Below are 26891 nucleotides of genomic sequence, written 5' to 3'. Positions count from 1 at the left end.
ACCTGTCAAATAAAGCAATACAAATTCAGCATTTCCCTAAAGTAGCATGGAATGGAAATACTCAAGTAAAGTACAAATACTTCAATACCTCAAAACTCTATTTAAGGGCAGTTTTTCAACCACTGTTAAATGGAAATTGCAGAACTACAAGTGCCTCATATTTGTACTTGAGTTAATGAAGGCTGATTAGTACCACTGCTATCCATCTCTCTGTTTTTGTTTGTTTGCTAAAGGCTCTTTTTGCTCGGTCTAAACGGAATACAGTCTCATGGCTCTGACCCAGTGAAAACAGTCCGCACCGGCAGGAATGCAGCTTCCAGACCGGGGAGCAGCAACAGCTCCTCCGTCAGACGTGACGTCGCTGGTCCCCCGCTGAAAACCAACTCAGACAAAGTTTTCTATGAGGGAGCAACAACGAGCCCGAAATACTCTGTGACCGGAATGTGCGGACATTTGCACTTCAACGTCGCAACCCGCCGTCGAAATGTTCATTCAGTTGTTTCGTTGCATGGACTCTGTGGCTGTTGTGGCGGCTGTTTGTGTAACAGTGTTGCTGCTGGAGAAAAGCTGCGTGTGTGTCACCGAGGAGGACGATGAGGTCCTGGAGAAAAACCAGCTCATGGAGTTTTACAGTAAGTTCAGTCATATGTTTGTCCCTTTTGTTGACAAAGACCCCCCCACCCCCCTTCCCCTATTCCTGCAAAATGAATCCACATTTTTGTCTGATGCTTTTAACACGGTAATGAATTATATAACTGTCTGTACTGAAGAGTGTATGGAGGAGAAGAATAATCACTGCAAAATGTTTTTATTGTGCTCATATACAGGCTATGCCGTGTGTGAAATGATGGTGATCGAAATCTTAAATATTGCAGTTTTCTGGGGACCCGCCTAAACTCTCCTTAAGTCCTCTAGTGGTCCCTGGACCACAATTTGAGCCCCAAGGCTGCAGCCTGGCTCACATTACCACCAGTGATTTTTATTATCCAGCTCAGAAGCAGCACAAAATCTTCCTCTCTGTGCGAGCTGGTGCTGATGAAGACAAACGTGCTCTTAGGGTTTTTTTTGTCCCCTAAAGTAAATGAATTAATAACTATTATCACAAAAAAGTGAAATTTAAATAGTGAAAAATACAAATACTACAGTGTTATTATACTTAATATGATCATACAGCCATATGATTAACATGTGATGTTTATGTTTGTAGTAGGACTGAAACATTTTTGATCGAAAGACAGTTGATCAACAATTTTAATAATCAGTTAACCCATTATGTCATTCATCAAGGAAAAAATGCCAAACATTTTCAGTTCAGGCTTCTCAAGTGAAGGATTTGCTGCTTTTTGTAAAAGTATTACTGTAAATAAACCTTTTTTAAGGTTTTGGGCTATTTTTTGGACCAAACAAGCAATTTGAAGACATGACCTCTGGCTCTGAAAAATTGTGATGGGCACTTCTCACTGTTTTCTGGTATTTTATAGATCAAACAATTAATCAATTAAAATGAACAATTACTTACAGATTGGTTGCAATTAGAGCTGCAACGATTAGTCGATTAATCAATTAGTTCTAGTTTTGTCAAAAAACCAAAGATATTCAGTTTGCTGTCATAGAGGACTAAAGAAACCAGAAAATATTCACATTTGCTGGAATCAAAGATCTTAAAAAATTACTCAAAACTTAAAAAAATTGAAATAGTTGGCGATTAATTTACCAGTCAGCAACTAATCAATTAATCAACTAATCATTGTAGTTCCAATTTTGTCCAAAGCTTCCAATTATCGATTAGTGGATCGACAGAAAATTAATTGATTGAAGATTTGCTGCTTTTATGTGTCATATATGACAGTAAACTGAATATGTTTCAATTTTGGGCTATTGATTGGACAGAAGAGTAAATTTTAATACATCTGCTTGAGTTGTTGGGAATTATAACACACATTTTTCACTATTTTCTAATAATTTAGACTAAATGATGAATCCATGAATTAAGAAAATAATCAGCAGATTAATCAATAATAAATATAATCGTTAGTTGCAGCCCTATTTCCAATACACAATGTAATGTGGGTGTATAATACTATTATAGTACAGTCAATGCTAGTGTAAACAGAGAAGGACATCCAGACCATGAAAGTACACCCACATACTGGGTCATATAGACCTTCAGACCCTTCTCGGGCTATTTCAAGTATGAAAATCCAACATTTTAACCATCTAGATCTACTTACACAGCCTGTTTTCTCTCTCCAGTATGCACTGACATGAGATGTTTTCATCACTATCTATACAAACAGTCTTTTGTGTACATTCAGTATACATCCTCTGTTTTGTTAGAGTGTCCAGTTACACAAAGTCTCTTTTCATGTTGCAAGGCAAGAGCGCCTCACTTTCCTTCTAAATCTAGTGAGAATATCGCTTCATTTTGATGGAGAGAGACGTCAAACAAGAGGCCTAAAATATCCCACTGAGTTTGTAAGCTATGGTATATAGTATTCATCTCTTCTCCTCTCACAAGACAAATCCATCCATTCATGTCTTTGCTACACATTCCCATCAGTTCCTCACTTCCTCCTCTATGTCTCTCGCCCTTCTTCCCTTTGTGCCACATCTCTCACCCATTTCCTTTCTAGAAAAGGGTTTGTTTATCCTGGAGAGTGAGCCGCTGAAGCGCTGTGTCACCGTGGATCGCTCTAACCTGGTGCTTGAGGACTGCGAGCAGCCTACGCGCCGCATGCTGTGGAAGTGGGTCTCCCGACATCGCCTCTTCAATTTGGGTACCAGCATGTGCCTGGGCCTCAACATCTCTGACACGACGCAGCCTCTCGGTACGTTCGAGTGCGACATGGCCCTGCCCGTGCTGTGGTGGCGCTGCAGTGGAAACATGCTGTATGGCGCGTCCCAGTGGAAGGTGGCTGTGGCCGGACGTTTGGTGGTGGTTAAGAAAAACTCTTATCATGAGTGGAAAAGGTACAACACCCCCAGGGAAGGGCCCTGCTCATATCCCTATGAAGGTAAACATAAATTATCCTACAAATTTCCTGTATTAAAATGTAACAGCTCATTTAACACACTTAAACAACACAAACCAGTCATCTCAGTTGCTCTCTAACTCGTCTACACGGGGACATTTGTCATTTTGAATCATACAGGATGTTTTTTATTTGCAGATATCCACACTTTGTTGGGAAATGCACACGGCATGCCCTGCGCTTTGCCCTTTAAATACAACAACAAATGGTACTCGGAGTGCACGACTGAGGGGCGAGAGGACCATCTACCGTGGTGTGCTACCACCATTCACTATGATGAGGCCGAAAGATGGGGCTTCTGTCCGGTGCAAGGTAAAATACACACAAACACACACCTGAGTAAGAAAAGAAGTTTATATAAAGAGCCCTGACCTCAACCCCATCCAACACCTTTGGGATGAACTGGAACCTTGGAACCAGATCTTATCATCCAACATTAGTGGCAGATCTCAGTAATGCTGTTGTGTCTGAATGGGAGTAAATCCCTACATCCTCAGAAGAGCGTTGGCTGTTTCAGCAGGAAATGAACGCCTGTGGTTTCACATTACAGGTGTAATGTTTGGGTGTCCACTTACTTTTGGCCATATATACTACTACTATAAGTGTCAACTCTTGTTTTTCCGTGTGTCTTTTTGTTCATTTCTGCTTTTACTATTTATTTTGTGTCTGATCTTAGTTTTATTAGTTCAGTCATTTTGATATCATCAGCTTGCATAGCGGACCGAGCTACTACAGAAAGCGTTTCACTGCCATTATTTATAGAATGTATTTGATGCGTATGTGAAAACCCTGAACTTGAACATGAACTAGTGTGCCACTGAGATTTCTTTTATTGAAATCAAAACAAACTGTCCCTTTAATATTTCTTGCATTTCTACTCATGTGGGATGTACAGTATTTCATTGTCTTAGCTAAACCGGCTGAATTTTCTCAACCAGAGCAGCAGCTGAGTGAAGTTGAAGTCGTTTTTATTTGACTGAAAAAAGTAAACCCAGTATAACATAAAAATATGTTTCTTTTTAAGTGAACTTTTGTTGCCCCCTCATTTTTTTTTCATTCACAGAATTCCTGAAATTTCAAGCTCCACGCTCACATTATGTCAGACCATACGCTCCCATGCACCTGGGCACATGTGCATACTGGCTCACTTCTCCTGTCACAGAGCTTCCCACTGTGTTTTTAATTACTGGCTTTATTCATAGACTCCAGTTGTGATCGTTTCTGGGAATCAAACCAGGAGCTGCGAGCATGTTACCAGTTCAACCTGTACACCATCCTCACCTGGAGTCAAGCGATGTCGACCTGCCAGGCTCAAGGTGGAAATCTGCTCAGCATCACCAGCCTGGCAGAGCACAGGTACATCAGAGGTAGGCATCTGGTAGAGAACACATACAGGAACCATAAAGCTTCTGAATGCAACATCTGTCATGTGCTGTAGCTGTATTACACCCATGTGCAGTACAAGAGCAACTCTAAATTAGCACTAGAATGTGATTTTGATATGTTTTTGCCCAGAGGGATTACACTAATTCCTCATTCACAGTTTCAGATTAAGTTCCTTGCTATTTATATTTCAATGTTGTAAATCATTATAATGTCCCTCTCACTCTTTCTCTTCTCTTTCTGCCTTTCTCCTTTCCAGTTGTTTTATATTTTGTTCTATTATTTTATTTTGTCTGCTGTCCTGATTAGTTTTTCCCACAGCGATATATGAAACCTGCTAATAATTTACCAATGACCTATTTTCCACTGAAAGCTGTGTTGGCAACTCATACCCTCCTCTTGTGTTTGGTTCTTGTGTCAGATCGACTGGATAGCGTCGGAGCAATGGTGTGGATCGGGCTGAACCACTTGAAGGATGGTCGGGGGTGGCAGTGGTCTGATGGAGCGCCTCTATCATTGGTCAACTTCACCACAGGTGCTGATTATTTGTTCACCCCAGAACTAAGTGAGAAGGCAATTATCACATGATGTCATCAATATGATACACAGTGTGTTCTAATTATATTTATATTTTTGTTTGTCCAAGGCATTTTGTAAGAAAGAGACATATGAAATTTAGCATAAAACCTGATCCTTTGTGCAATATCATCATACAGTGTATAAAAGTTTCTCTTGAGTCAGATGAACAGTGTGGATACATACATAAAAAATAAGTGTAAGAGCCAGAGGAATCACCAGCTCTTCTTCTGAAATGTTTGGTGTGGATTGGTGCAAGTTCTCCAAACTGCTTCTTGACAATGGCACAGTTCATTTGTTCTTAATATGTTTTAGAATGGTTTCTTACTAACAAAATACATAGAACCATTATTACATAGACATTTCATTCTCAACATGCAATTCTCACAACTCCATACCCTTGCCAGTGTTTCACTTTACATAAAACATAATAAGAAATGTAGTGTACTGAAGATTTTATTTAGATATGAACATATGTGTTTGTATTCCTTTAAGGAAACCATTTTTTAGTTGTTGTTTTTACATTTAAGGTAATAGTACTAGAAAAGGAATTCCGCAACTTTTGATGCAAATGAAAAAACAAATGCTGCAACCAAAAGATGCATAATATAAATAAGTTAATAAATAAGTACCTGAATCATGGAGAGCTATCAAAACGTTTTATCAAATCTAATAATTGAGGATATCTAGATTCTCCTTCTAATTGTTTTATCTTCTTCAGTTAGTCAATATTACATTGAAAAAATGTTACAGAATTCACTTCTGTTAATTCTGTACAGAAAAGTACAGTAAAAGCTTTTATAATGTTCATGTACACCCATTATGAAAAGCATCTGTTATGACATGTAAAACTTGATCTATATATGGAGGCAGTGGAATACTGCTTAGGGGAAATCTGAAAAAAAAAAACCCAGAAAAAAACAAACCATAGAGATTGAATTGCTCCCATTACTGTGTTCCCATCAGGTCTGCCTGCCAGCCCGCTGCAGGACAACAGACAGTGCGGAGTGTACAACTCTGCCTTTGAGGGTCACTGGCAGAGTCTCTCCTGTGAGTCTGCTCTGCCTTACATCTGTAAGAAGACACCTAATGACACCCGGAGAGTCGAGCCACTGGGTGAGAGCACACGAGGAAAAAACACATACACCTGACATGAGGTTTCCAAGACTCTGGCAGGAATGAATTATGAGGCAAAGTGCAAAATGTACGAGAAGCTTTTTTAGCTCTTGTAGCTCTTGGCCTCAACAGCTGCACTGCACCTGCAGAGTGAACTTTTGACCTTCCTCTCTTTTGCACTGTTGGAGACTAGACCAAAACAATGTCTGCTGTGAATTTGTGTTTTAAAAATTTTGGTATTCTTGTGTGTCCTGTTTTCTCCTCTCCCAGAGAACTGGCAGTATATCCATACTGTGTGCGCTAATGACTGGTTGCCTCATAATGGTTTCTGCTACCGGGTGCTATTAGAGGCAGAAGCAGGAAGCTGGGAGGAGTCTTCCCAGGCCTGCGGCTCTCATGGAGCAAACCTCACCAGCCTTCACTCCCTGTCTGAGGTGGAAATGCTGCTCAGCCTTCTGGCTAACTGTAAGGCACACAGAAATGTGAAGTCCTGTTGTTATGCACACTGCACTGACATATCAAATAGATACCAGACACTGTTTTGTCTTGTGTGAATATGAATGCCATGTTTCACAGTTTCTGGGGAGAGTTCAGACGTATGGATCGGTCTTTGGAAACAAGTATCGTCGCCAACTGTAGAGTGGTCTGATGGCTCGCCAGTAACTCTGACACTGTGGCACCAGTATCAGCCTCCACACAACCTGACAGATGCGGCACTCTGCGCCAAGGCAGACAGGAAGGTGGGAAATCCCTTGTTTGTGCATCTCTAATGTGAAAACACGCTTGAAACTTAATTATAACATCTCAAAGGATTTTATCAAATCAGTATTGAATTAGTGCAGATTAGTACAGAAAATACAGTTGTGAGTTCAGCTCCTCATGTGAGTGGATTGAAATTGAATTAATCCCTTTTAGGGCCACACCTAACAATTATCTTGATTATTTATTAATCCGCCAAGTGTTTTCTTGATTAATTGATTCATTGTTGGATCCATAAAACATTAGAAAATGGTGAAATCGACTAATTGGCTCTAATCCCTTTAATACATGTTATGATTATTATAATGTTTGGATGCATTCATTGGGTGCTGTTCTTTGTTAGAGTAAGATGCTAATGTCTTCCACAGGAAGGGACCTGGCTTTTAGCGTCATGTGATGAGCGACTCCCCGCTGTGTGTAGAAGAGAAAGTCAGATTCCCGTTCGTCAAGCTGGAACATGGGATGAAGGTTGTCCTGAGGTAGGAATGTCCTTGCAAATAAGTACTCAACTGCTGAAGTGTCTTTGAGCAAGACAGTAAAACCCTGTTATCCAGCGGCACTGCTGTTGGATTGTAGCTCAACCTTTGCAACAAGTTAAAGACGTTCAGTTACAGATTGTTACAAAACAATTCACTTACAACAGATAACTTTTCACTCAAGGAAAAATAAGTTGTTATGCTATTACATCCTCCAATTAAGGGAAAATGACAAACTTCTACTTTAGGCTGGGACCGAGGCCTCTTATTTTTAACTTTGTCAGGCAGTGCTGTGAGGCGTACAGATCAGGGTGTGCACCAGCCACAGTTCAACTTCTGAGCACATTGCACTGTCAGTAGCACAATGAGCTGATTCACTCGGCTGCTGACGCATTGTCTGGCATTCACGTTGCTCCTTGACTCTGTTTACAAGAATATCAGACTCCTGAGTCATCATGCTACTTCATACCCTCAGACTTGAGGGTATTATAAAATTGCCCCAGAGGCACAATATCAGCGGACATGCTCAGGCGGCCTCTGATGATTCCTGCCAGGATTTAAGTCACCGGCCAGGTAGCCAGTTGATGAGATATTTTAGTTTGTTAATCGTGAAAAATCCACTGTGTTGAGTGAGGGGAGCTAATGTGAATCTCTTTTCCGTCCTCTTTTTCAACTCTTTCATCTTCTCCTTTCCAATTGTCTGTGTCGTAGGGTCAGGCAGGTAAAGGTGTGAAGTGTTTTGTCCATAAAATGACCCCCATCAGCAAAACTGAAGTATTTCTCACTAGTTTTAAAGAAAGCTTTGAATTCCTTCCTCATGTAAATGTTGGTGCAGGCCTCTGGACCCCCAAGTTGAGGAAGGGTGAGGGGTAGATGGGACAAAGGTGAAAGGGGGGCGCAAATTGACACCACTTGTGAAAACACCACAGCTCCAAAAACACACATGCACACTTGCAAACACAAGCAGACCTGCATATAATTGTACACATACACACTAACATAAAGAATATAACCTTCACTCGAGAGTAGGACTGGGTAAGTTTGAAAGTTTTCGACAGTAGTGCCAATATGAATACTGACTCTGCTGAATGTTGCTCCGGATGCAGGACTGTTTCTTTATTCTTATCATTTGTGTGTTTTAATAATCCGTCATGGAGCTATATTTGATAATGTTTTGATCTTGTCCAATATAGAAAAAACTGCAGTTTGGAATAAAACATAGCTTGAGTTTGATTTGTTGTTGATGTTGTAGGGCTGGAAACGTCATGGCCACTCCTGCTACGCTGTGACTAGCCACGAACAGAACTATGGCGATGCACTGATGGGATATTACTGCAAGGCCCCTCTCCTTACTGTGGAAAACAGGTGGCTTATTGACCAACCGATTTAATGTGATCTTAAAAGAATTTTTTTCATTTGTGGAAACATTTCAGCCTCATCTCATTTTCCTCACACTGGCAGATTTGAGCAGGCATTTGTCAACAGTTTGCTGAGTGAGAGCGGGGCCAACAGTAGCATGTATTACTGGATCGGCCTCATGGACCAGGAGAGGCGGGGAGAATACCTCTGGCTTCCTCACAATGGCTCCTCTCTTCCCCTCACCTTCACAAACTGGAACAAACACCAGCCAGGTAGCCAGTTGTTTGGATATTTTAGTTTGTTAATTATGAAAAATACACTGTGATTGTGTTGAGTGAGAGGAGTTAATCTCTTTTCCCTCCTCTTGTTTGACTCTTTCATATTCTCCTTTCCTATCCTAGTCAGTGCCGGCGGCTGTGTTGCTATGTCAGGTGGACCTTCTCTTGGACACTGGGAGGTGAAGGACTGCAAGTCCCACAAGGCCTTGTCTGTGTGCAAGCAGAGCATCACCAGTTACCAGGACGTCCAGCTCCCAGAGCATCACATTGATGCCTACGCCCCCTGTCCCCCAGGATGGGAATCACACTCTGGACTGCTCCACTGTTTTAAGGTTGGATCATTGATTTTATGTTGTTCAACTAATCAATCAATTGACTGCGTTTCAGCTCTACGGATGCATGTCATGCTTAAATAATAATACTTTTAATTTAAAAAAGAGTTTCTAGAAAATCAAACATTATGAAAGTTTCCCAAAATTGTACCTACTGTGGGCTACAATCTTTCTTTTGTTTTTGTCTGCCCTCTGTATACACAATGCTCTGTATAAGATAGGGCTGCAACTAACGATTATTTTCATCGATTAATTTTGGAAATGTCAAAAAGTAGTGAAAAATGCCCACCACAATTTCCCAGTGCTGAAGTGACATCATCAAAAGCAGCTGGAACCAGAAAATATTTGGCATTTTTGCTTGAAAAATTACAATTAATCTGTTGATTAATTTTCTTTCGATCAACTAACCATTTTGCTCTAATCTTGTCATATCCTCATTCTTGCTGTATCATTTTCACTTTATGAAAAAGAAAAGAAATGAAATGACTAAATGAATAAAGCATAAAACTGTGACGTTGTGTGTTAGGTTGGTTACATTTTAAAAGGCTGACATACTGACAGTGTCTGTGGTCCGTTTCACATCAACTGACAGAAGCTGTTAATGTGGCTCCGTCTATTTCTTGAAAATGCCCACTTACGCTGTAGAGTCCAAGCATGTAGTTGACGTGTGCTTCAATAAAACTCTGTAGTCGGTGTTCTTCATTTCAGCTGTTAACTGAACACTTTCTTCTGTACGTACAAAATAAAAACATACAACGCAAGCATGATAAGTATAGAAATCATGGCAAGAACAATAAGAACGTACACGGCAAACATGGTCTAAGACTAGTGTGCTCTCAAGGCTCCAACCCTTTAACTAAACTATTTAACACACACCTACCGCATGTCATATGTTTTAGCCAATCACAAGCCAGGGCTGACTGAGATCATTATTGGTCCTAATTAAGCATACTGCCATGAAACTATGGAACTGCTTATTATTCTTAGCAATTTAAATACGGCAAGATTTACATTATTTACATGTCATTTACATGTTTCTATGTTCTATGTTACTATGTTTCTATTGTATAAATGGCTTTAACAGCAGCTGTTGCTCTTCTAGGTGTTCCACGATGAGAAAGTCCTGATGAAGCGTTCCTGGGTGGAAGCAGACTTCTTCTGTCAGGCCCTCGGGGCTCAGCTGGCTAGTTTCCACCACTATGAGGAGCAGGTGTTTGTTAAGCGGCTCCTCAGTACCATGTTCGAAGGGTTGGTACAGCCCTCTGGGCCTCATTAGTGCAGGAATGTTCTGGGAATTGATGAATGCCTCAGTTGAGGTGTTCTTGTTTCATGTGCACAGAGCAGTGAGTGCAGATGTTAATTACTAGCTTTTGAAGATAAAATGTGGTTTTGGATTGTGTTATAACCTGTATGCAGATGATTGTGGAATGATAAAAAAGACTCCCAACTTAATAAGTCAAGTAACCAAGTAATAACTTTTAAAGTGTTTTAAAATTAAGTTTCTTAATTGCAAGTGTGAATTATGTGCAACAATAATTAAATATTTTTGTTGAATCAAGTAATATAGATATAGAATCAAGTAACATAAAAGTAAAATCAAGTAATTGTAAGGTTTTGACAGTATGATGATCATAGAAATCGTCAGAAATGTCCCTATTCTGTTCATACCAAGGAAAATATCTCTTTGATTTCTCAGGCTTTATTAGGTAATTTTACGACAATACTAGATTTACAGGTTTTTTTGGCTTCAATGTGATGAAGTTCCTTGATTTGTTGGGTATTTAATTCACTATACATTTTCTTTTAGTTATTTAATTTCCACAGAAATTAACTCAACTTCAGCAGTTGAGTACTTGTTTGCAAGAATTGTCACAAAATGTATCAATCAAACCGTATTTGAATAGCACTTTTCATACAGGTTAGTGCAACTCAAAGTGCTTTACAGATGACTGACAAGCTCATAATAAGACAGAACAAATGGAAATAGTAAAATAATTTGAGACTAATGTACACAAGAAATCTAAAAAAAAGATGAAAATGTAATAAAACCAGTAAAATACATTTAAAATAAAATAAAACAAGAACTAGATAAATAATAATTTACAGACAATTTACACTACATCACAATATACTGTGCATTGATATTGTGACGTAAAATTATAAGATAAGAGATTTAATCCATATTGCCCCAGTGAGCGTCATGAAGCAACGCAAATCTCTCTTTTTTTACAAAACAAGTAAAACAAATATTGATCAGGCCTACAACTGAATGAAAGATATTATAAAGAGTTTATTTACTCTTGCACAAATGAAAAGATTGAAAAGTTTATAAGACATGATGAGATGGGCTCGTATTGCAGTTTGTTTGTGTTGTGCTCCTCCTTTTCAGAACAGAGGGTCGCTGGTTTTGGGTGGGCCTAAATAAGAGAGACCCTGAACAACTTGGAGCCTGGGAATGGTCCGATGGTTCCCCTGTAAGTACAAAGAGGTGTTCACTGAAGTATCTACATGTCTCATCAGAAGTCAGTAAAAGGCAGAAGATGTATCTAATATTGTTTTTGTTTGTTTTTGTGCAGGTGGTGACGTCCTTCATAGAGGATAAGAACGAGGAGGATGACAGGAGGGACTGCGCTGTGTACGGTGACGTGACCGACAAACTCGTGCCGCAGCCCTGTGACACCAAACACGAGTGGATCTGTAAACTGTCCAGAGGTAAAAGCCCTCACACCAAAACTCTCATCACAGTCATACATACACACGTCATCACGGCTGCATAAACCACACTCTGATTTAAATTGCAGGTGATAAACTGAAAAAACCCTATTGGTACACAGAGCGTAAGTAGATTTCTTGTTTACTTAAGCTCACATGTAAGCTTTGTAGACACTGAAAGGTGTTATTAATGTTTTTACTACTATGCGATGTCGTCAGTCAGCAAGTAGAACTTTGTCATTATGCAATTGGATATATTCAATACTGTATTACGTGAACACGTGCTGTGTATCATAATGATCTTCAGAGAGCGAGCCCTGGGTGTTTTACCGCGGAGCCGAGTACCTGCTGGCCAAGCAGCCCTTCGACTGGGACGCCGTCTCTCTGGCCTGTCAGATGATGGGAGCTTACCTGCTGTCCATTCACTCCAGAGAAGAGCTGCACTTCGTCAAGGAGCGTTTGCGGCGGGTCTGTTTATCTACTTACCTCTGATTATATCTGGTCATATACATATATTGAGAAAAAGTCTGTATCACCAAACTTTCATATACACAGATTTGTATTTCCGGGGGGGTGGTAGCAATAGATTTATTTACCAATATCAACCAAAATATAAATTAAATTTTTTGTTATCATCTGCTTTTAAAAACAAACTTCCTGAATTATTCAACACATTTTGGCGTGTCACAATCAACAAATTTTGTTGTAAATGTTGGCCAAAAGTATCAAAAATGATACGTGATAATATATCATATATACAATACAGGTGTGTATAATCATGTAATCCTATTCTAAATAGGAGTTGAAACATAGGATGACAATAATTTTAAAACTTTGCACAACATTTCTTTTTAAACTTGTTTCTTGGAGCTTCACAGTAGCCAAATGGTTACAGCACATGCTATATAACTGCAACGTCCCTGACTGGATACCAGCCAGGGACCTTTGTTGCCTGTCATACCCGTCTCTCTCCCCTTGTTTCCTGTCTGCCACTTCACTACCCACTATCCAATAAAGGCAAAAATGCAAAAAACATCTTTAATAAAACAACAACACTTTCTTTGCATGAAAGGAAATTTTAACACGCAGAAATAACTCATTCAAACAGTACTATTATCTCTTTGGATATTTAACAACTGTTACTGTTTTTTACCTCTTTACTTGACATATGATTATTTATTTAAAGATAAAATGACATTTGCTTTTTCACAGTGCAAATACTCCCACCACCTAACTGCTGTAACCAAGTGAAGCCAAGAGCATTAGACATCAACACTTTGTTTTGTAGTTTTCATTGAGCAGTAGAACAGTTTCACACAGACAACACAGACAAAGAAATGTACTTAATCACAGGGGCTTTTCTTCACTGAATGGCCCACTAGCCCCATTCTTCCTAACAGTTCACACTTACACACACAGTGAAACACAAACACGTGCATGAACAAGTGTCAGCACAATCGACTCACTCTTTCCTCATACAAATTCAAGTGTTTACAGACACACATCGACAAGCTAAAACGCACCTCATATGTGGACACTTTCATGCTCGAGTGGCCCCATACACGAGGAGTAAGAAAAAGACTGTTTTCGGCAGCAGTCTTTCGGACCGGGCTAAAGAAGTCTCTTGTGCAGGCGAGGATTGTGAGGGATAAAGGGAACAAAACAAGGCGATGAAAGAGGCGACGCGCGGGCCAAGGAGAGCAAGCGCCTGAATGGCTGCTCATGTAAGAGAGGCTCTGAAAAGCCGAATCTTCCAGCCCAGTGAGGCCTGGATTGGAAAGGAGGAGGGTAAAAGTGAAGTTCAAGTTCTTTTTCATCTCTGCTTCTTTTCACTGTGTCTCCTCAGCTCTCACTGGGCCCTACTGACTGGTGGATCGGCCTGTCCATTGGCAAGCCTGGAGAGGAGGTCAGGTGTGTGTTTTGGAGCTTGTTAAACATTTCCTGTTACTGCCACTGATTCTATTACAGCACTTGACACTTAAGTCCACATCTTTAGTAAGGAAATGTTGATGTTACAACCCAGGTCTCTGGGGAAAAGGGAGACACTAAGCTAATAGAAGTTTGACAAGAAGGTTATTTTCTGGGAGAAAATAGTTTGGCAAACCAACTGAATACATATAACAAGAAATAGAGCCAAGCTATAAATGAAAAAGGGGTTGGAGGTGTTGCCAAATACCAAATATAATTTGACAAATAGTTTAAACTACCTACTTTTTTAGCCATGCTTGCACCGTGGCGGTTGATCCACCGCTTTATTCTGTACTGAAATATCTCAACTGTTGAATGGATTACCATGAGATTTTGCACAGACGTTCATGGTCCCCAGATGATGAATCCTACTGACCTTAATGATCCTCTGGCTTTTCATCTAGCACCACCAGCAGGTCAAAGTTTTCACTTATCTAGTGAAATATCTCTACATCTTCTCGATTCTTGTACTGGCACTGAACCTTGTACAGTCAGTGTTCTAAACTAAGATGGTGAACATGTTAAACATTACCTGCTAAACACCAGAATGTTAGCATTGTCATTGTGAGCATGTTTGTTGTGCCCTGAGAGCCTCACAAAGCCACCTCTGTGTCTTGTGGGTAACAAGACACAGAGGTGTCTTACCCACCCAAAAGAAACAAAGAGGTAACCATCACTTCTTCTAGTGAAGCAAGCTGAAACAATTTTCACTGAAAGTTTGTGTGTGTGCTTGCAGGTGGAGTGACAAGACAGAATTACTGTTTCAGAACTGGGCAGAGGGGAGTGCTGGCTCTAGAAAAAATGGGTTGTGTGTCACCATGTCCTCTTCATCAGGTAAATACACATGCACACACAGTAACACACACGTTCAGATGCATGTATACTTGCAAATGCAAGAGTGTGTTGCCTCCTTCCTATATCGCAGGGAAGTGGTCGACGAGTAAATGCAGCGATCTCCACGGCTATGTTTGCAAGAGAAAGACGGTGTCTGTGGTGGAGACTCCCAGGGAGCCGCACTACATCGGAGGCTGTCCGGAGCAATGGCTGTACTTTGGACACAAGGTTCAGACACACACACACACACACACACACACACACACACACACACACACACACACACACACACACACACTTGAATCACAGATTTATGTCCCCTTTTAAAGCCTAAAGCTACACAACAAAATGTATAGAACAATATGGCTATATTGTTTGTGACATTGCCCGTGGTTGTCTGATGGAATAATTTGCAGTTTGAGTTTATAGTTCATTGCCATCTTGTCAGCAGTTTGAAGACAAATAAAATCTAATTTTTTTTTCTTTTTTTTTTTTGAGCAATAAATTTAAAAGTCAACACACACTCCGTAAAATAAGTAAATTAGTGACATCTGTAAACTAAGACCTTAATATCTTTTGGAAAAAAACATTGTGTTATTTATTATTGGAAATTATAGAAATTATATTATAATCCCATGAGTTTCCATGATGTAATTTCATCTTGTCCCCATGATTGTTGTAAGTAAATGGCAGCAAATATTGTATGTTTGTAGCTTTATTTTTTTATTTTGTCTCATTGACAACCTTAAGTACACCAAGCCATTACTGTTGTAAATAAGTTTCCACTTTCTTTGTTGTACAAAATGCAAGAGAGTTTCTCATTGTTCCCCACAACTTGGTTCTAAAAATGTTGCTTCTTTGACTTCCCAGCTGCCTTTTGGGTTGAGGCAGGATGTTTGTGTTTATATTCACTGTTCCTTAGCGAGTTATGTTATCTACTGCAGAATTATCGCCCACTGACAATGCTCAAGCTGAGTCAACCTCTATGGAGAGCAAAACAAGCTGGTCTCTTCTTAAAATATATAAATGAATGCCATATAGTACAGTGATGGATCTCAAAATGTTGTTTTCTTTAAATCTGCAGTGCCAAACTTTTACGAATAAATGAACATCCATTTCATTCAAGCCCTTGCGCTTACCAAATGAGTTCACAGTTTTAAAATCGCATGTCTGGTGCGACATTACCGTACTGGCCGTTTGACTGTTAATCCTGACTTTCTTCTAGACTTTCCAAATGTTATCAGACCGACTGGGTAAAATGCTGATGAAATAAATCATGTGTGACACTCAAAACAATTTTTCCACCGTTTTCCAGCTGCAACAGTAGGTTGGCCATTGGGCATACTGGGACAAATACCGGTGGAATTATGAATATTATATTCCATTTCTGCCAAGTCCGTTCCGCTAGATGCCACTAAATCTTACGCACTGCAAGATAAATGTTTCAGTTTGACTTTTATTTTATGAAAACATCTCAACCCAATGACTGCAACAAAAATGACATTTCAGAAAGATAGACAAAATATTAAAGTAACTTGATAAGAATGATATTCAGTACTGTGTAGCACCAGATGAGACCCACTGACTTGGGAAAGATCATTCTGCATACTGAACAGAATGGAAAACCTTGTAGAAATTCTCTTCGTCAGCATAAAAATATGGAACAAAAAGTAATTGTCTAACCTTTTTTTTTGGCATTTTATGAGAGAGCTCCCAGAAAATGAATAGAGAGACAGAGAGATAGGGAACAACATGCAGCAAAGGTTCCCAACCAGACTTGAACTGGGGACATTGTGGTTTATGGTTGGTGCTTTAAACCTCTAGCACAGTCTTACTTGTTTTAAAGTAGACATTTAAGTACATTTTTGAGCTACAGTAAACTTCATGGGATATAAAGAGTGTAGATGTGATGATGTTAAAGCCGTGTGTAATGTTACCTGTCTAATTTGCCTCAAATTTAATCATAAGAAGCAGATCTCTTGATGATGCATGCAGGGTGCCAAACTTTTGTTTTTTTTTCTTGTTTCAGCAGCACTATTAAATTATGTCCTTCTCTGTCTATCAAAGGCGATTACATGCTGGAATTTTTTACACTGAATCCTGATCTCTCCAAAGTAAAAAGTCTTGGTGGTGACAGGGGAAAGATAATTTGCATTTCAGAATGTGATATTCATGTTTTGTGTGGGATGTGTGTGTGTGTGTGTGTTGGCAGTGTCTCCTGCTTCACCTCCCTGGCAGTCCTAAGGAGGGAAAGAGTTGGAAAGATGCCCAGTCCATCTGCTCCTCATTCGAAGGCACGCTGGTTACTATAGAAGATGAGATTGAACAAGGTAGAGGCACTGGGCAAAGTCACTTGTACAATTAGTCAATGAATGGCTCATTTCATATACAAACAGCGTCAGACAACGCCACTTTGATTTTGCGCTTTTGTGTAGCTCTACTGATGAGGCATGTTAGGAAGGAATACTGCTCTATTTTGTTTTTCTGTTGTCATGGCATAATTTCTGCAGCCTACATCACCATGCTGCTCCAGGGCAGCTCTGTAGGCGTGTGGATCGGCCTGTGGGATGAAGACACCATGAAATGGACCAATGGGAAACAAGTCAGCTACACCAACTGGTCTCCAATTGAACCAAAGAGCTATCTCACTGTAAGGGCCTTTAGGTTGACCTACATTGCTGACTGTTGGAAATGTAGCAATTTGTCTTTTCTTATTATATGTGTGTGAATATGTGTCGCTCAAAAATCTAGAAGAAAGTCGTTAAATAGTGTCCAAAAGAGTCGAATTTGGCAGAAAATTAGTTTTTTCTGGTTCTTGGGCTGAAGCATGTGTCTGTATTTGTGCGGTGAGGGAGAATGATCTACTGTGAATCAACGTCTTCACAGTATCTGCTCAAAACAAAACCTAATTTAGTTTGTTCTTAAGTTGCTGTTGAAAATGACATCATGAGCAAAGACCAGTATACTCACTACAGCTCCATGTCTTTTTGTTGAATGATGTCTATGATTGATAGAAGAGCGTGAGACTCTGTGAACAGGAGAAGCTGCTGGTTAAAGAAGTATTTTTAACACTATAAGTTCCCATTTGAAAGTCTTCTTTCAAAGGTATCCTACTGTATATCTAATAGAATGACTGGAGTTTCCTGAATAATTTAATAATATCATGGGTTCATGCTATGTCCATCAGTTTAAATGATATCAACTTTTGTTTCTGAAATGTTTAATGTTTTTTCTGTCAGTTTGGTATGACAGATGGCTCAAAATACTTTGATGCCCACTGTGGACTACAGATAAGCCACTCAGAGGCACAAATCTGCTGTAGAAAATTTAGGATGCTTCGTTGTTGAAACCATGAACAGAACTTTGTGCCATAGTTGCTGCATTCATCCAAATTTGCCCCATAACCTGAAAGTAAACTGATTTAAACTGCTGAGTGCTTTAGAAGTTTCTATAAATGTAATCTTAAACTTCAGCTCACTCAGATTGCGTGTTTATTGCCAAAATGCTCTGTGGCATTGGTTGTAGTTGGCATCTTTCCTTACATTTTTATGTACACAAGCTTGCACCTGTTACTTTTTATCAAAAATATATTAATTCAACTAGGAGATGTCCATGTTTATCCAAGCTTTAACGTCTTAAAGAACCATAACTTTTCACTTTTCTAATCTATGGGACTGGTATAACCTGGTTCTTAAAATTAAAATACTTATTTTAAAGGAATTAAACATAAAAAACATAAAAAATCACAGGGAAATGTTGATAGGTTGCAAGTGAGCGTGTACTGTAAACCCTGTATAAACACACCAAACTTCGGTTGAAGAGAATGGAGATGGTACACACTCATAAATGTATACTTGCATATGGGTTTGTGTGTATTCGTCTGCATGTGTGTATTGATATTCACTCTATGAACCCCCAGGAGGATGAGTGGCTCAGCGGATTTGCGGATGAACCACTGTGTACTGTTCTGTCCAACAACCACAACTTCCACCTGACAGGAAAATGGTACGATGAGAAGTGCAGCGAGAATGGGTATGGCTTTGTTTGTCAAAAACCTCAAGGTAAGATTCCCTCAGTTTCTTTCTTTTTGATTGTATTCTGACACTGTCCGTCTTTCATTGTCACTCTGAGTGTCTTTCAGCACATCAATGTTTCTCTTTTGGTGTCAGACCACTCGTGTTTTCTGACACTGAATGATCTCTGAAACACACTTTTTTTAGCTTATTCTCTCTGCAATTCAAAATAAACTTGAAATGTTTAGTGCTGACAAGTGTTGGTGTGGTACTAGCCCACAAATGAAGAAAATGATGCATTCTTATAGTATCAAATAAATACATGAACAAAATAGAAAACATAATTACCTTCAAAACTAAATTTAGGTAACCCTTTACTTTACAGGTCCCTTAACTTTATACTAATTTACTGGAAATTTTCTGAGTAATTTGCAAGTATTTAACAATTTGAGCAATTAATTTCAGGTGTTAGTGTCATTGGTAAGTGCCCAATCATTATATTTGGGTTCATACATAGCTGTTAATTTGCAAAAAATCCTAATAAATTAGACTCTTAACACTTCTTTAACAGACAGTTATTTGGTTTTCAGTGTGTATATATTAGCATATAAGATTTTTTCTTTTTTAGAGAGAATCTAATATTCTAATATGTAGTTTTACACACAAAACTACACACTGAAAACTAAGTAATTATATCTGTTTTTTTCTGTTTTTCCTTATAATTTGTACCAAATCACACCATCCTAAAAAATGATAATTAAATACCTGCAAATTATTCCGAAAATTTCCAGGAATTTGTATAAAATTCAGTGGCCTATAAGATAAAGCACTACCTAAATTTTTGTATGAGGGTACACTATCTTTAATGAATTCAACTATAAAAAAAACACAAGGACACCAGTGACATGTCATTCTCTAGGGGTGTTGCCTTACCCTTAGACATGCTCTTGCATTAATTGACTTCAAATTTAATTCATAGCTTTAATCTTTACCTTGATTGCTGTGAGTACAAATCATCCTTTAACTGCATATGTCCCAAACAATAACACCTTGAAGTAGTCATTCTGACACACCCTACTGGTATGTAACCTTCTTCCCACACTCCTCTCTTTCGCTTTTGTTTTCTGTCACAGATACATCCAAACCTCCCACCCACTCCTATCGCCACCCGGACAATATTGAATACCGGACCCGCAGCTACAAGGTTGTTTCTGGCAACATGAGCTGGTATGACGCGACACATATGTGCATAGAGAATGATGCGGACCTAGTGAGCATCACAGATGCCTACCACCAGGCTTTCCTTACTGTCCTTGTCAATAGATTGGCAGTCCCCCACTGGATTGGACTGTATAGTCAAGACGTAAGTATCCTATCATACTATATGTACTCTCTGTGTGTTTTTTTGCATTTCTACCATTCATCCTTAAATGCTGCCTCATAAGCATGCATGAGATACATTTTAGTATTGTAGTTTAATACTCATCATGTGCTTGTTGTCATTTTTTCTTCACTAAAAGCAGATTGATTTCATCTCTATAACGGCATGTCATTAGCATTCTAAAGATGGCAAATTTTACATTGTTTTTCATATAACAGGTACACACAGAGAGCCAATAGTTAGAGCAAAAAAAAGGCTTGTAACTAAGTCTGAATAAAGCAAAATATGTCAGCTGCAGGTTTGACGTACAATGGAAAGAATTTCAAAAGATTCCTTGAATGGAAACCTAATGTTTGGTTTGGTGTGTTTGGCGCAGATGCCTGCAGACGATAGTTACAGTTGTCTGGCATGCCCTTTAGGGTTTTTCTCTTGGCCTTTTGCCCTCGTAGAGGTACTTCGCCCATGTCCACAGGCATGTACTTCCCCAGCAGACAGCCAGAGCCTTAACATTTGGATTCAAGTATCACTGAGCCTCCGTGGAATGTCTTAGTCATGGAGTGAAAGGAAGTGAGAGAGCTGGTTCTGTCTGTTATTTTTCTGTTAGATTTCTGTCTCTAAATCTGTTCTTTTAACTCTAGTTACACTGTATAATACAGCAACCATCCTAACTAGATACTAGCAAACAACTATAGTGTTTTGTCATAGTCTGTTAAGTATTATGACTGCTTCAGATAAAGCTGTTTGATTATTTTGCTGTGAAACAATGAGTGTGTGTCACTGCTAGTGAGTCAGTAGCTGGATTCCCCTTTAGGGATGTGCAGATTTATGCACCTCCTCAACCTAAGCATGGGCTGTCTTGTTTCTTTGTTAGAAATTAAAAATATGTTTCCTTAAACAATTTTGATCTGAGTTTTAGATTGTATACAGGATATCTCAGAAACCAGGATTAAAATTAAACTCTGGGAAATGTCATGTGAATGACATGATAATTGTGAGCAACACTGATAAAGTCCTTAAAGGTTGTTTTGTTACTTGACTGGATAACGTCTTCAACCTTAGACAGACACATTTAATGAAAACAACAGGGAGTCTAATTGAGATCAAGATCTCTTTTTCAAGAGAAACTTGTGCGCAAGACAAATTGACAAACACACAAATTTACCACACATGATTTACATACATTATATACTGGACATTGGTTCCACATTAAAGAAAAAGTAGCAAGTGCTTGAATATAATGTCCCCAAGAGATAGATATTAGATTAGATTAGATAAAATTAGATTAGAGAGAGCTATACTAGAGGGTATGAAGGATCTCTGAGCATGAGCAGTCTGCAAAGGCAGTACCCTATACCTTCATCTTGAGGGTTACAACTCATATTCGCCATAGAGAGGATGCGATACATCACTGAGGATTGCCTTAAGTCATTTGTGTGGAGCATAGTATTTAAAACCATTTTCTTCCTCGGTTCCTCATGCTTTTTAGCTCAAAGTTAAAATGTTTGGTGATCTGACATAATAATTTAGAAGTGATCAGAGAGCAGACATAGATAAACAATATAAACAATAAATAAACAATATACAGTGCAACTTCCCTCTCTTGGTTAATGTGATCAGTCCCACTTATTAAGACATAGCAGTGAGTGAGGAATTAATCATCCGCATTAAAGCACAGATACACTGAGTCAAAAGACCTCAAGGTGAAGGGGGTGGCATATTTATGTACAAAATCACTATAATCAAGCACAGACATGATTGTAGATTGAGCAATATAAATGAATATAAGTAGTATTACTGCTAATTCTTGTCCATCAAACTGCTGTGCATGCAATGATTGACACCCACTGCTGCTATACCCTGTGATCTAAATCAGTGTCAAGTGTTACTGAGTGCCACAAGATTGACCTCCTGACACATTAATGACTGTGCTTGCTTACAGAGCGGTATCAATTATCAGTGGTCAGATGGCAGTGACACCGTGTACACACACTGGGACGCGGCCGATGACGATGACGACTTTGTGATGGGAGAGTGTGTGTACATGGACGTGAATGGCGGCTGGCGGAGAGCTGACTGTGAAACTCTTCTGCCAGGAGCCCTGTGTCATGTTGCCCCACCAAGTCAGTGCTGCTTCAGTAAAATATGAAAATCTGAGCGCTCAACTCTGCTGCTGGGTGTCTGTTACTCATAATGTGTGAAAATCCACAATTTTCTGCCTTTCTCTCGCTATTTCTCACAGGGAATAAACCATTTATCTCATACGAGGTGGTGTGTCCCTCTACGTGGGTTAAATTTGGACGTGGCTGTTACAACTTTGAGCCTGTAGTGCAGAGACTGACATTTGAAGAGGCGAGAGAGCACTGCAGACAGAAAGGTAGGGTACGATTTTGGCTATCTGAGAGATCATTAGTTATTTAATTTCTGTGTTGTTTTTTGTTTAAATGATAATGACACCATGATTGCAAATGTAGACTAAATAACTAATCACAAAAGAATTGCCAGCTTTATCACTCAGATCTGCAGGATGGAATACATACTCCCCCTACAGGTCAAATATGGGTGCTGTGCTGAAATGCACCAGGCTTTAGAAAAAAATGTGTTTACTTGTAGCCCTTCTCAACCAAAAACCATGGACCTGGAGGAACTAAAGTAGGAACTCAGAGTCCCTTTTATGCATCTTCACAGCATCTGAAGACCTGTGAAGATTAGGCAAATTAGACTGATGACAGATTTAAAAAATGCCTGCATCATTTGAAATGCAAATTTTATTCACAATGAAACAACACAGAGGGATTCTCTTGTTCTATGTATTTACTGTTGCATAACTAATCTTTATGTTGGATTTAATGAATGAATGAAAAGGAAAAATGCAGAGGTGGAAAAGGAGACTGCTTAGTGTTTGAGTGAGTTGTGCTGAGTTTACTTAATATTCACCCACTACTACTTTTTAAAGGAATATAGCTCAACATTTTGAGAAATTTGCTCATTTGTTAGATGAAAGAATCAAAACCACTCTCATGTCGGTACGGTAAATACGAAGCTACAGACAGCAGGCGACTGGTTTAGCTTAGCATAAAGACTGGAAGCAGGGAAACAGCTGACCTGGCTCTGTCCAGAGGCAACAAAATCCATCTACCAGCACCTCTAATGTTCACTAATGAACATGTTATATCTTTAACAAAAGTGTGAAAACGACAAGTTGCGGCTAGCTGTTTCCCCGTTTTCAGTCTTTATGCTAAGCTAAGCAATAGCTGTAGCTTCATATTTACTGTGCAAACAGGAGAGAAGTATTGAAAATCTCATCTAACTCTCAGCAAGAAAGCAAATAAGCGTATTTCCCCAAATGCCGAACTGTCCCTTTAAACTGCACAGTAGTTATGAGTTTGTTGTGCTGTTTTTCACTTTCCAGTCAACACCTCTGATGTCCTGACCATTGAGAATGAGACGGAGAACCGCTTTGTTCTGGAGCAGCTGTGGTCTACAGGGTTCCTTCACCAGAGTATGTGGTTGGGGATTTACTTCAACATTGACAGTAAGTACCTATCACTCTCCACATACCCATCAGATGATAACTTATCCCTGAAATCACATCATTAACTTTGGGCATCTGCTTTTAGCTGATTCTATGGCCTGGGTGGATGGTTCACCTATGGACTACACCAGCTGGTCTAACAAAGCCCCAGACTCCAAGCAGCTGACTGCGGATTCCTGTGTTACTACCAGGGTGGTTGATGGAGTATGGCACTTGTCACGGTGCACAGAGCGGCTCGGCTTCGTCTGCAAAACCATCTCAGGTAAACTGAATCAGGAACGTAGCTAGGAATTCATGGGGATAGAGCAAACCATAAACTTTTTACAGCTGCCTGCAGGGGGAAGTGTTTTATACTACCATAACATATAGATTTTGAATGGAGTATCACTCTAAGATGAGTCAGAAAGAAGACCTACACTCAGGTAAAATCAATAAATTGCCTGCATGCCAGTACCTTTCAAATATGTTTCCGTGCTTAGGGTAATAATTTGTGTCTATTTTTTTTCACAAAAAAGTTCTAGTAACTAGTTAAAATTCTTGAAATGACTCCCTAATTGAAAAATACAGAATCTTTTAATATAAAAGTCGAAACTTTTGGACACAAGATATCTCCAATGTCACTCAGAAGTCCATTCTCAGTGAATGCTCACTGGAGAATTCAAGCATACTTGACCATGATTGGTCACAAATGAATATTTGCAGGTACACGTCTTTAACTCAGATTTAAGATGAGCACAGAGAAACTTTCCCCCTTCAGTGTGAAAACAGCCAGGGCTGCCAAGTCTACCACATTGACCATGAGACTCACACAGTTGACGCTTTTCACATGCTCTCACACCACACGTTCCTTTTCTCACACAGTGATAAACAAATTTATAACATCACAGCACGAAAAGAGGACACTGACAGATAAGACAGAGCAGCACAGCGCAACAGTAGCACCACGCAGCAGCGAATTATTCAGCGAGAAATATACACAAATCTATTATATTATCATTTATTCCCATGCATGCTGTTGCTCTGAAACTTTCTAGCGATTCCCAATAAGCTAACAGATTTTTAGGTAACCTACTACCATTTTAGGCTACATAATGTTTTTATAAATATAATTTCAAATATGAAATAGCCATTCTTCAGATAATCATTTCCTGCCCTGATCCACCCAGTTATATATTGTTCTTAATGCATTCTTGGTTTTCATATAAACTTCAATCTAACTAATCTAGACAAGTGCAGGTGGCTGTTTCTTGACTAAATCCAATCTCCACCGCTGGTTATCTATCTTTCAAAGTTTGCTCCACCATTTTAAAACATAACCAGGCTCTGATGGTGAGGAGCACAGATCTTTCTTATCCTACATGTTGAAGAAAATATGTGTAATATCTGGAATGTATATCAAAAATGCTACTCAATAAACACAAGTTAGCAAAAAGAAAAAGTTGTTGATTCATAAGGCCAGAGAGAGGTCAAGTGGGTCAATTGACCACAAATAATGTTTGTTTTATTATCAACAAAAATAAGTACTACCAAAGTACTTAAAGTATACAGATTGAAGTTTAACATAATTGCTGGAAATGTAAACAGTAAAAATCATTTAAAAATGAGGTTTTCATACGGATCCTGTTGACAATTGTGGCTGTGCCATTTTTGACCAAGATCACATTCCATCGCAGTGAGCTTTCAAGAAGTAATATGAGTGTTAGTTTTCTTCTTGGCTCATACCACATGGTCTGAATACCAAAGATGATAGATAATAAGTTATACTGAACCTCACTATATGTGTTCTTTTGCAGATGTAATTACTGAGGTGGAAGTGGAACCCCTGAATGGTAAAGTGAACAATTTAATGTGTCCTATAGGTGCCATAAGCATGAGGAGTATATTCACATTCTCACCTTTAAGCTCAGTGAGGATACAGTATATTATTAAAACTCCTGAGACTGATTCATTGTATTCAGAGTCTATTATATAATGTGATGCACGTTATATATATGTCAGTATATGTATGTCTTTATAGATGGAATTCAAAGACAGCCCCATCACATCAAGAATTAAACATACTCACAACAAAAATATGACTACATAAAAGCTTTGTTCTGTATATTTCAGGTTTACATCACGGTATCATCCCCGCTGCAGTGCTGGTGGCTGTACTGATCTTTGCTCTGCTGGCAGGAGCAATGTGGTTTGCATACAGGAGGAACTCTACACGTTTTCGCGGGCTCCCTACACTCGGCAGTGCTTATTACAGACAAACCAGCTCACAGGCTACAGAGTCAGATGGAAATGTGCTGATCACAGACCTGGAAGCTCACTCAGGAGAATAACGTTTTTAAAGACTCCACATCTTTTTAGGTCTCTGTTGTTTTCACCACCATTTCACCATCAGGTATGAATGCCAGATGACACTGTGAAGCTGTGACGCTGACTCCTCAGGACAGTGGTGAGATGATGATGGCAAACATTTCATTCAGTCATAAATTTTGAAAATGTGTTTGAAGGATCCCAGTTGTCCCCCCTTTACAGATGTATTCAAATCATTTAAATGAGGCAAATGTTATTTCTTTATTTGACACATAGGAGCCCACAGTTGAATTACTGTTGTTTGAAGTAGACTAACAGCAGTCAGTATTTTAAAATTCACATGAGCGTGTTAAATAAGGGATGCTGGAGAGCTTTTAACTTGTTGAAAGAGGTACGAAACACTTAATGTTTATTATAGTCCTGCAGTATGATGATTTAATCTATTCTAATTTGGAAAACAGTAACAAGTAAGTGAAGTTTTACTTAATGAGACAATTAACTTCCATTTTTATAGACAAGAGGCATATTGTTGACAAAATTAAAGTTACAACAATAATTGTAATATACATGTAGATTTGATTGAGAATTCAGGAGTCGTAGGAGCTGTACATGTGGTACCGCTATTTTGTCAGTATTACTTTTATATTTTATTTTTTTTAAGTATACATGCTGTATATTGTTACGAGAGTTTTTTGTTGTATGCTCGAAACTAGCAGAAACTGTGTAAGGCAACTGATGATTGGATTTGTTCTCTTTTTCACTTTGCAAAGCAAATTTTGAGATATATTTTGCACAATTGTCTTTGTGTTTTAATAAATTCAAGCTGGGCCCAACAA

General features: G+C 39.0%; 1 protein-coding gene across 1 annotated transcript; it reads left to right on the top strand.

The window, feature by feature from the left end:
* The first annotated feature begins 142 nt into the window (after window positions 1–142).
* pla2r1 (phospholipase A2 receptor 1) lies at window positions 143–26891 on the top strand. The gene is made up of 30 exons (XM_044352850.1): window positions 143–632; window positions 2634–3014; window positions 3171–3344; window positions 4235–4399; window positions 4837–4950; window positions 5958–6107; window positions 6378–6572; window positions 6684–6847; window positions 7235–7345; window positions 8595–8707; window positions 8804–8973; window positions 9103–9311; window positions 10414–10559; window positions 11701–11785; window positions 11888–12023; window positions 12113–12148; window positions 12331–12491; window positions 13870–13934; window positions 14728–14825; window positions 14917–15053; window positions 17038–17155; window positions 17336–17475; window positions 18745–18886; window positions 19972–20201; window positions 22159–22339; window positions 22459–22593; window positions 23629–23751; window positions 23837–24013; window positions 25545–25580; window positions 25861–26891. The coding sequence occupies exons 1-30, from the start codon at window positions 485–487 to the stop codon at window positions 26076–26078; spliced, it is 4458 nt and encodes a 1485-aa protein (XP_044208785.1). The 5' UTR covers window positions 143–484; the 3' UTR covers window positions 26079–26891.

This window comes from Thunnus albacares, chromosome 1, assembly GCF_914725855.1.
Source record: "Thunnus albacares chromosome 1, fThuAlb1.1, whole genome shotgun sequence".
NCBI classification, from domain to species: domain Eukaryota; kingdom Metazoa; phylum Chordata; class Actinopteri; order Scombriformes; family Scombridae; genus Thunnus; species Thunnus albacares.
This window is presented reverse-complemented; position numbering and strand designations above follow the sequence as displayed.

Bases quoted from the DNA above. Each gene is read 5' to 3' on its own strand.
- pla2r1 (XM_044352850.1), top strand. From the start codon at position 485: ATGTTCATTCAGTTGTTTCGTTGCATGGACTCTGTGGCTGTTGTGGCG. The intron at 3,015-3,170 runs GTAAACATAAAT...TTTTATTTGCAG, and splicing joins CTGCTCATATCCCTATGAAG to ATATCCACACTTTGTTGGGA. The intron at 12,024-12,112 runs GTAAAAGCCCTC...TTTAAATTGCAG, and splicing joins GATCTGTAAACTGTCCAGAG to GTGATAAACTGAAAAAACCC.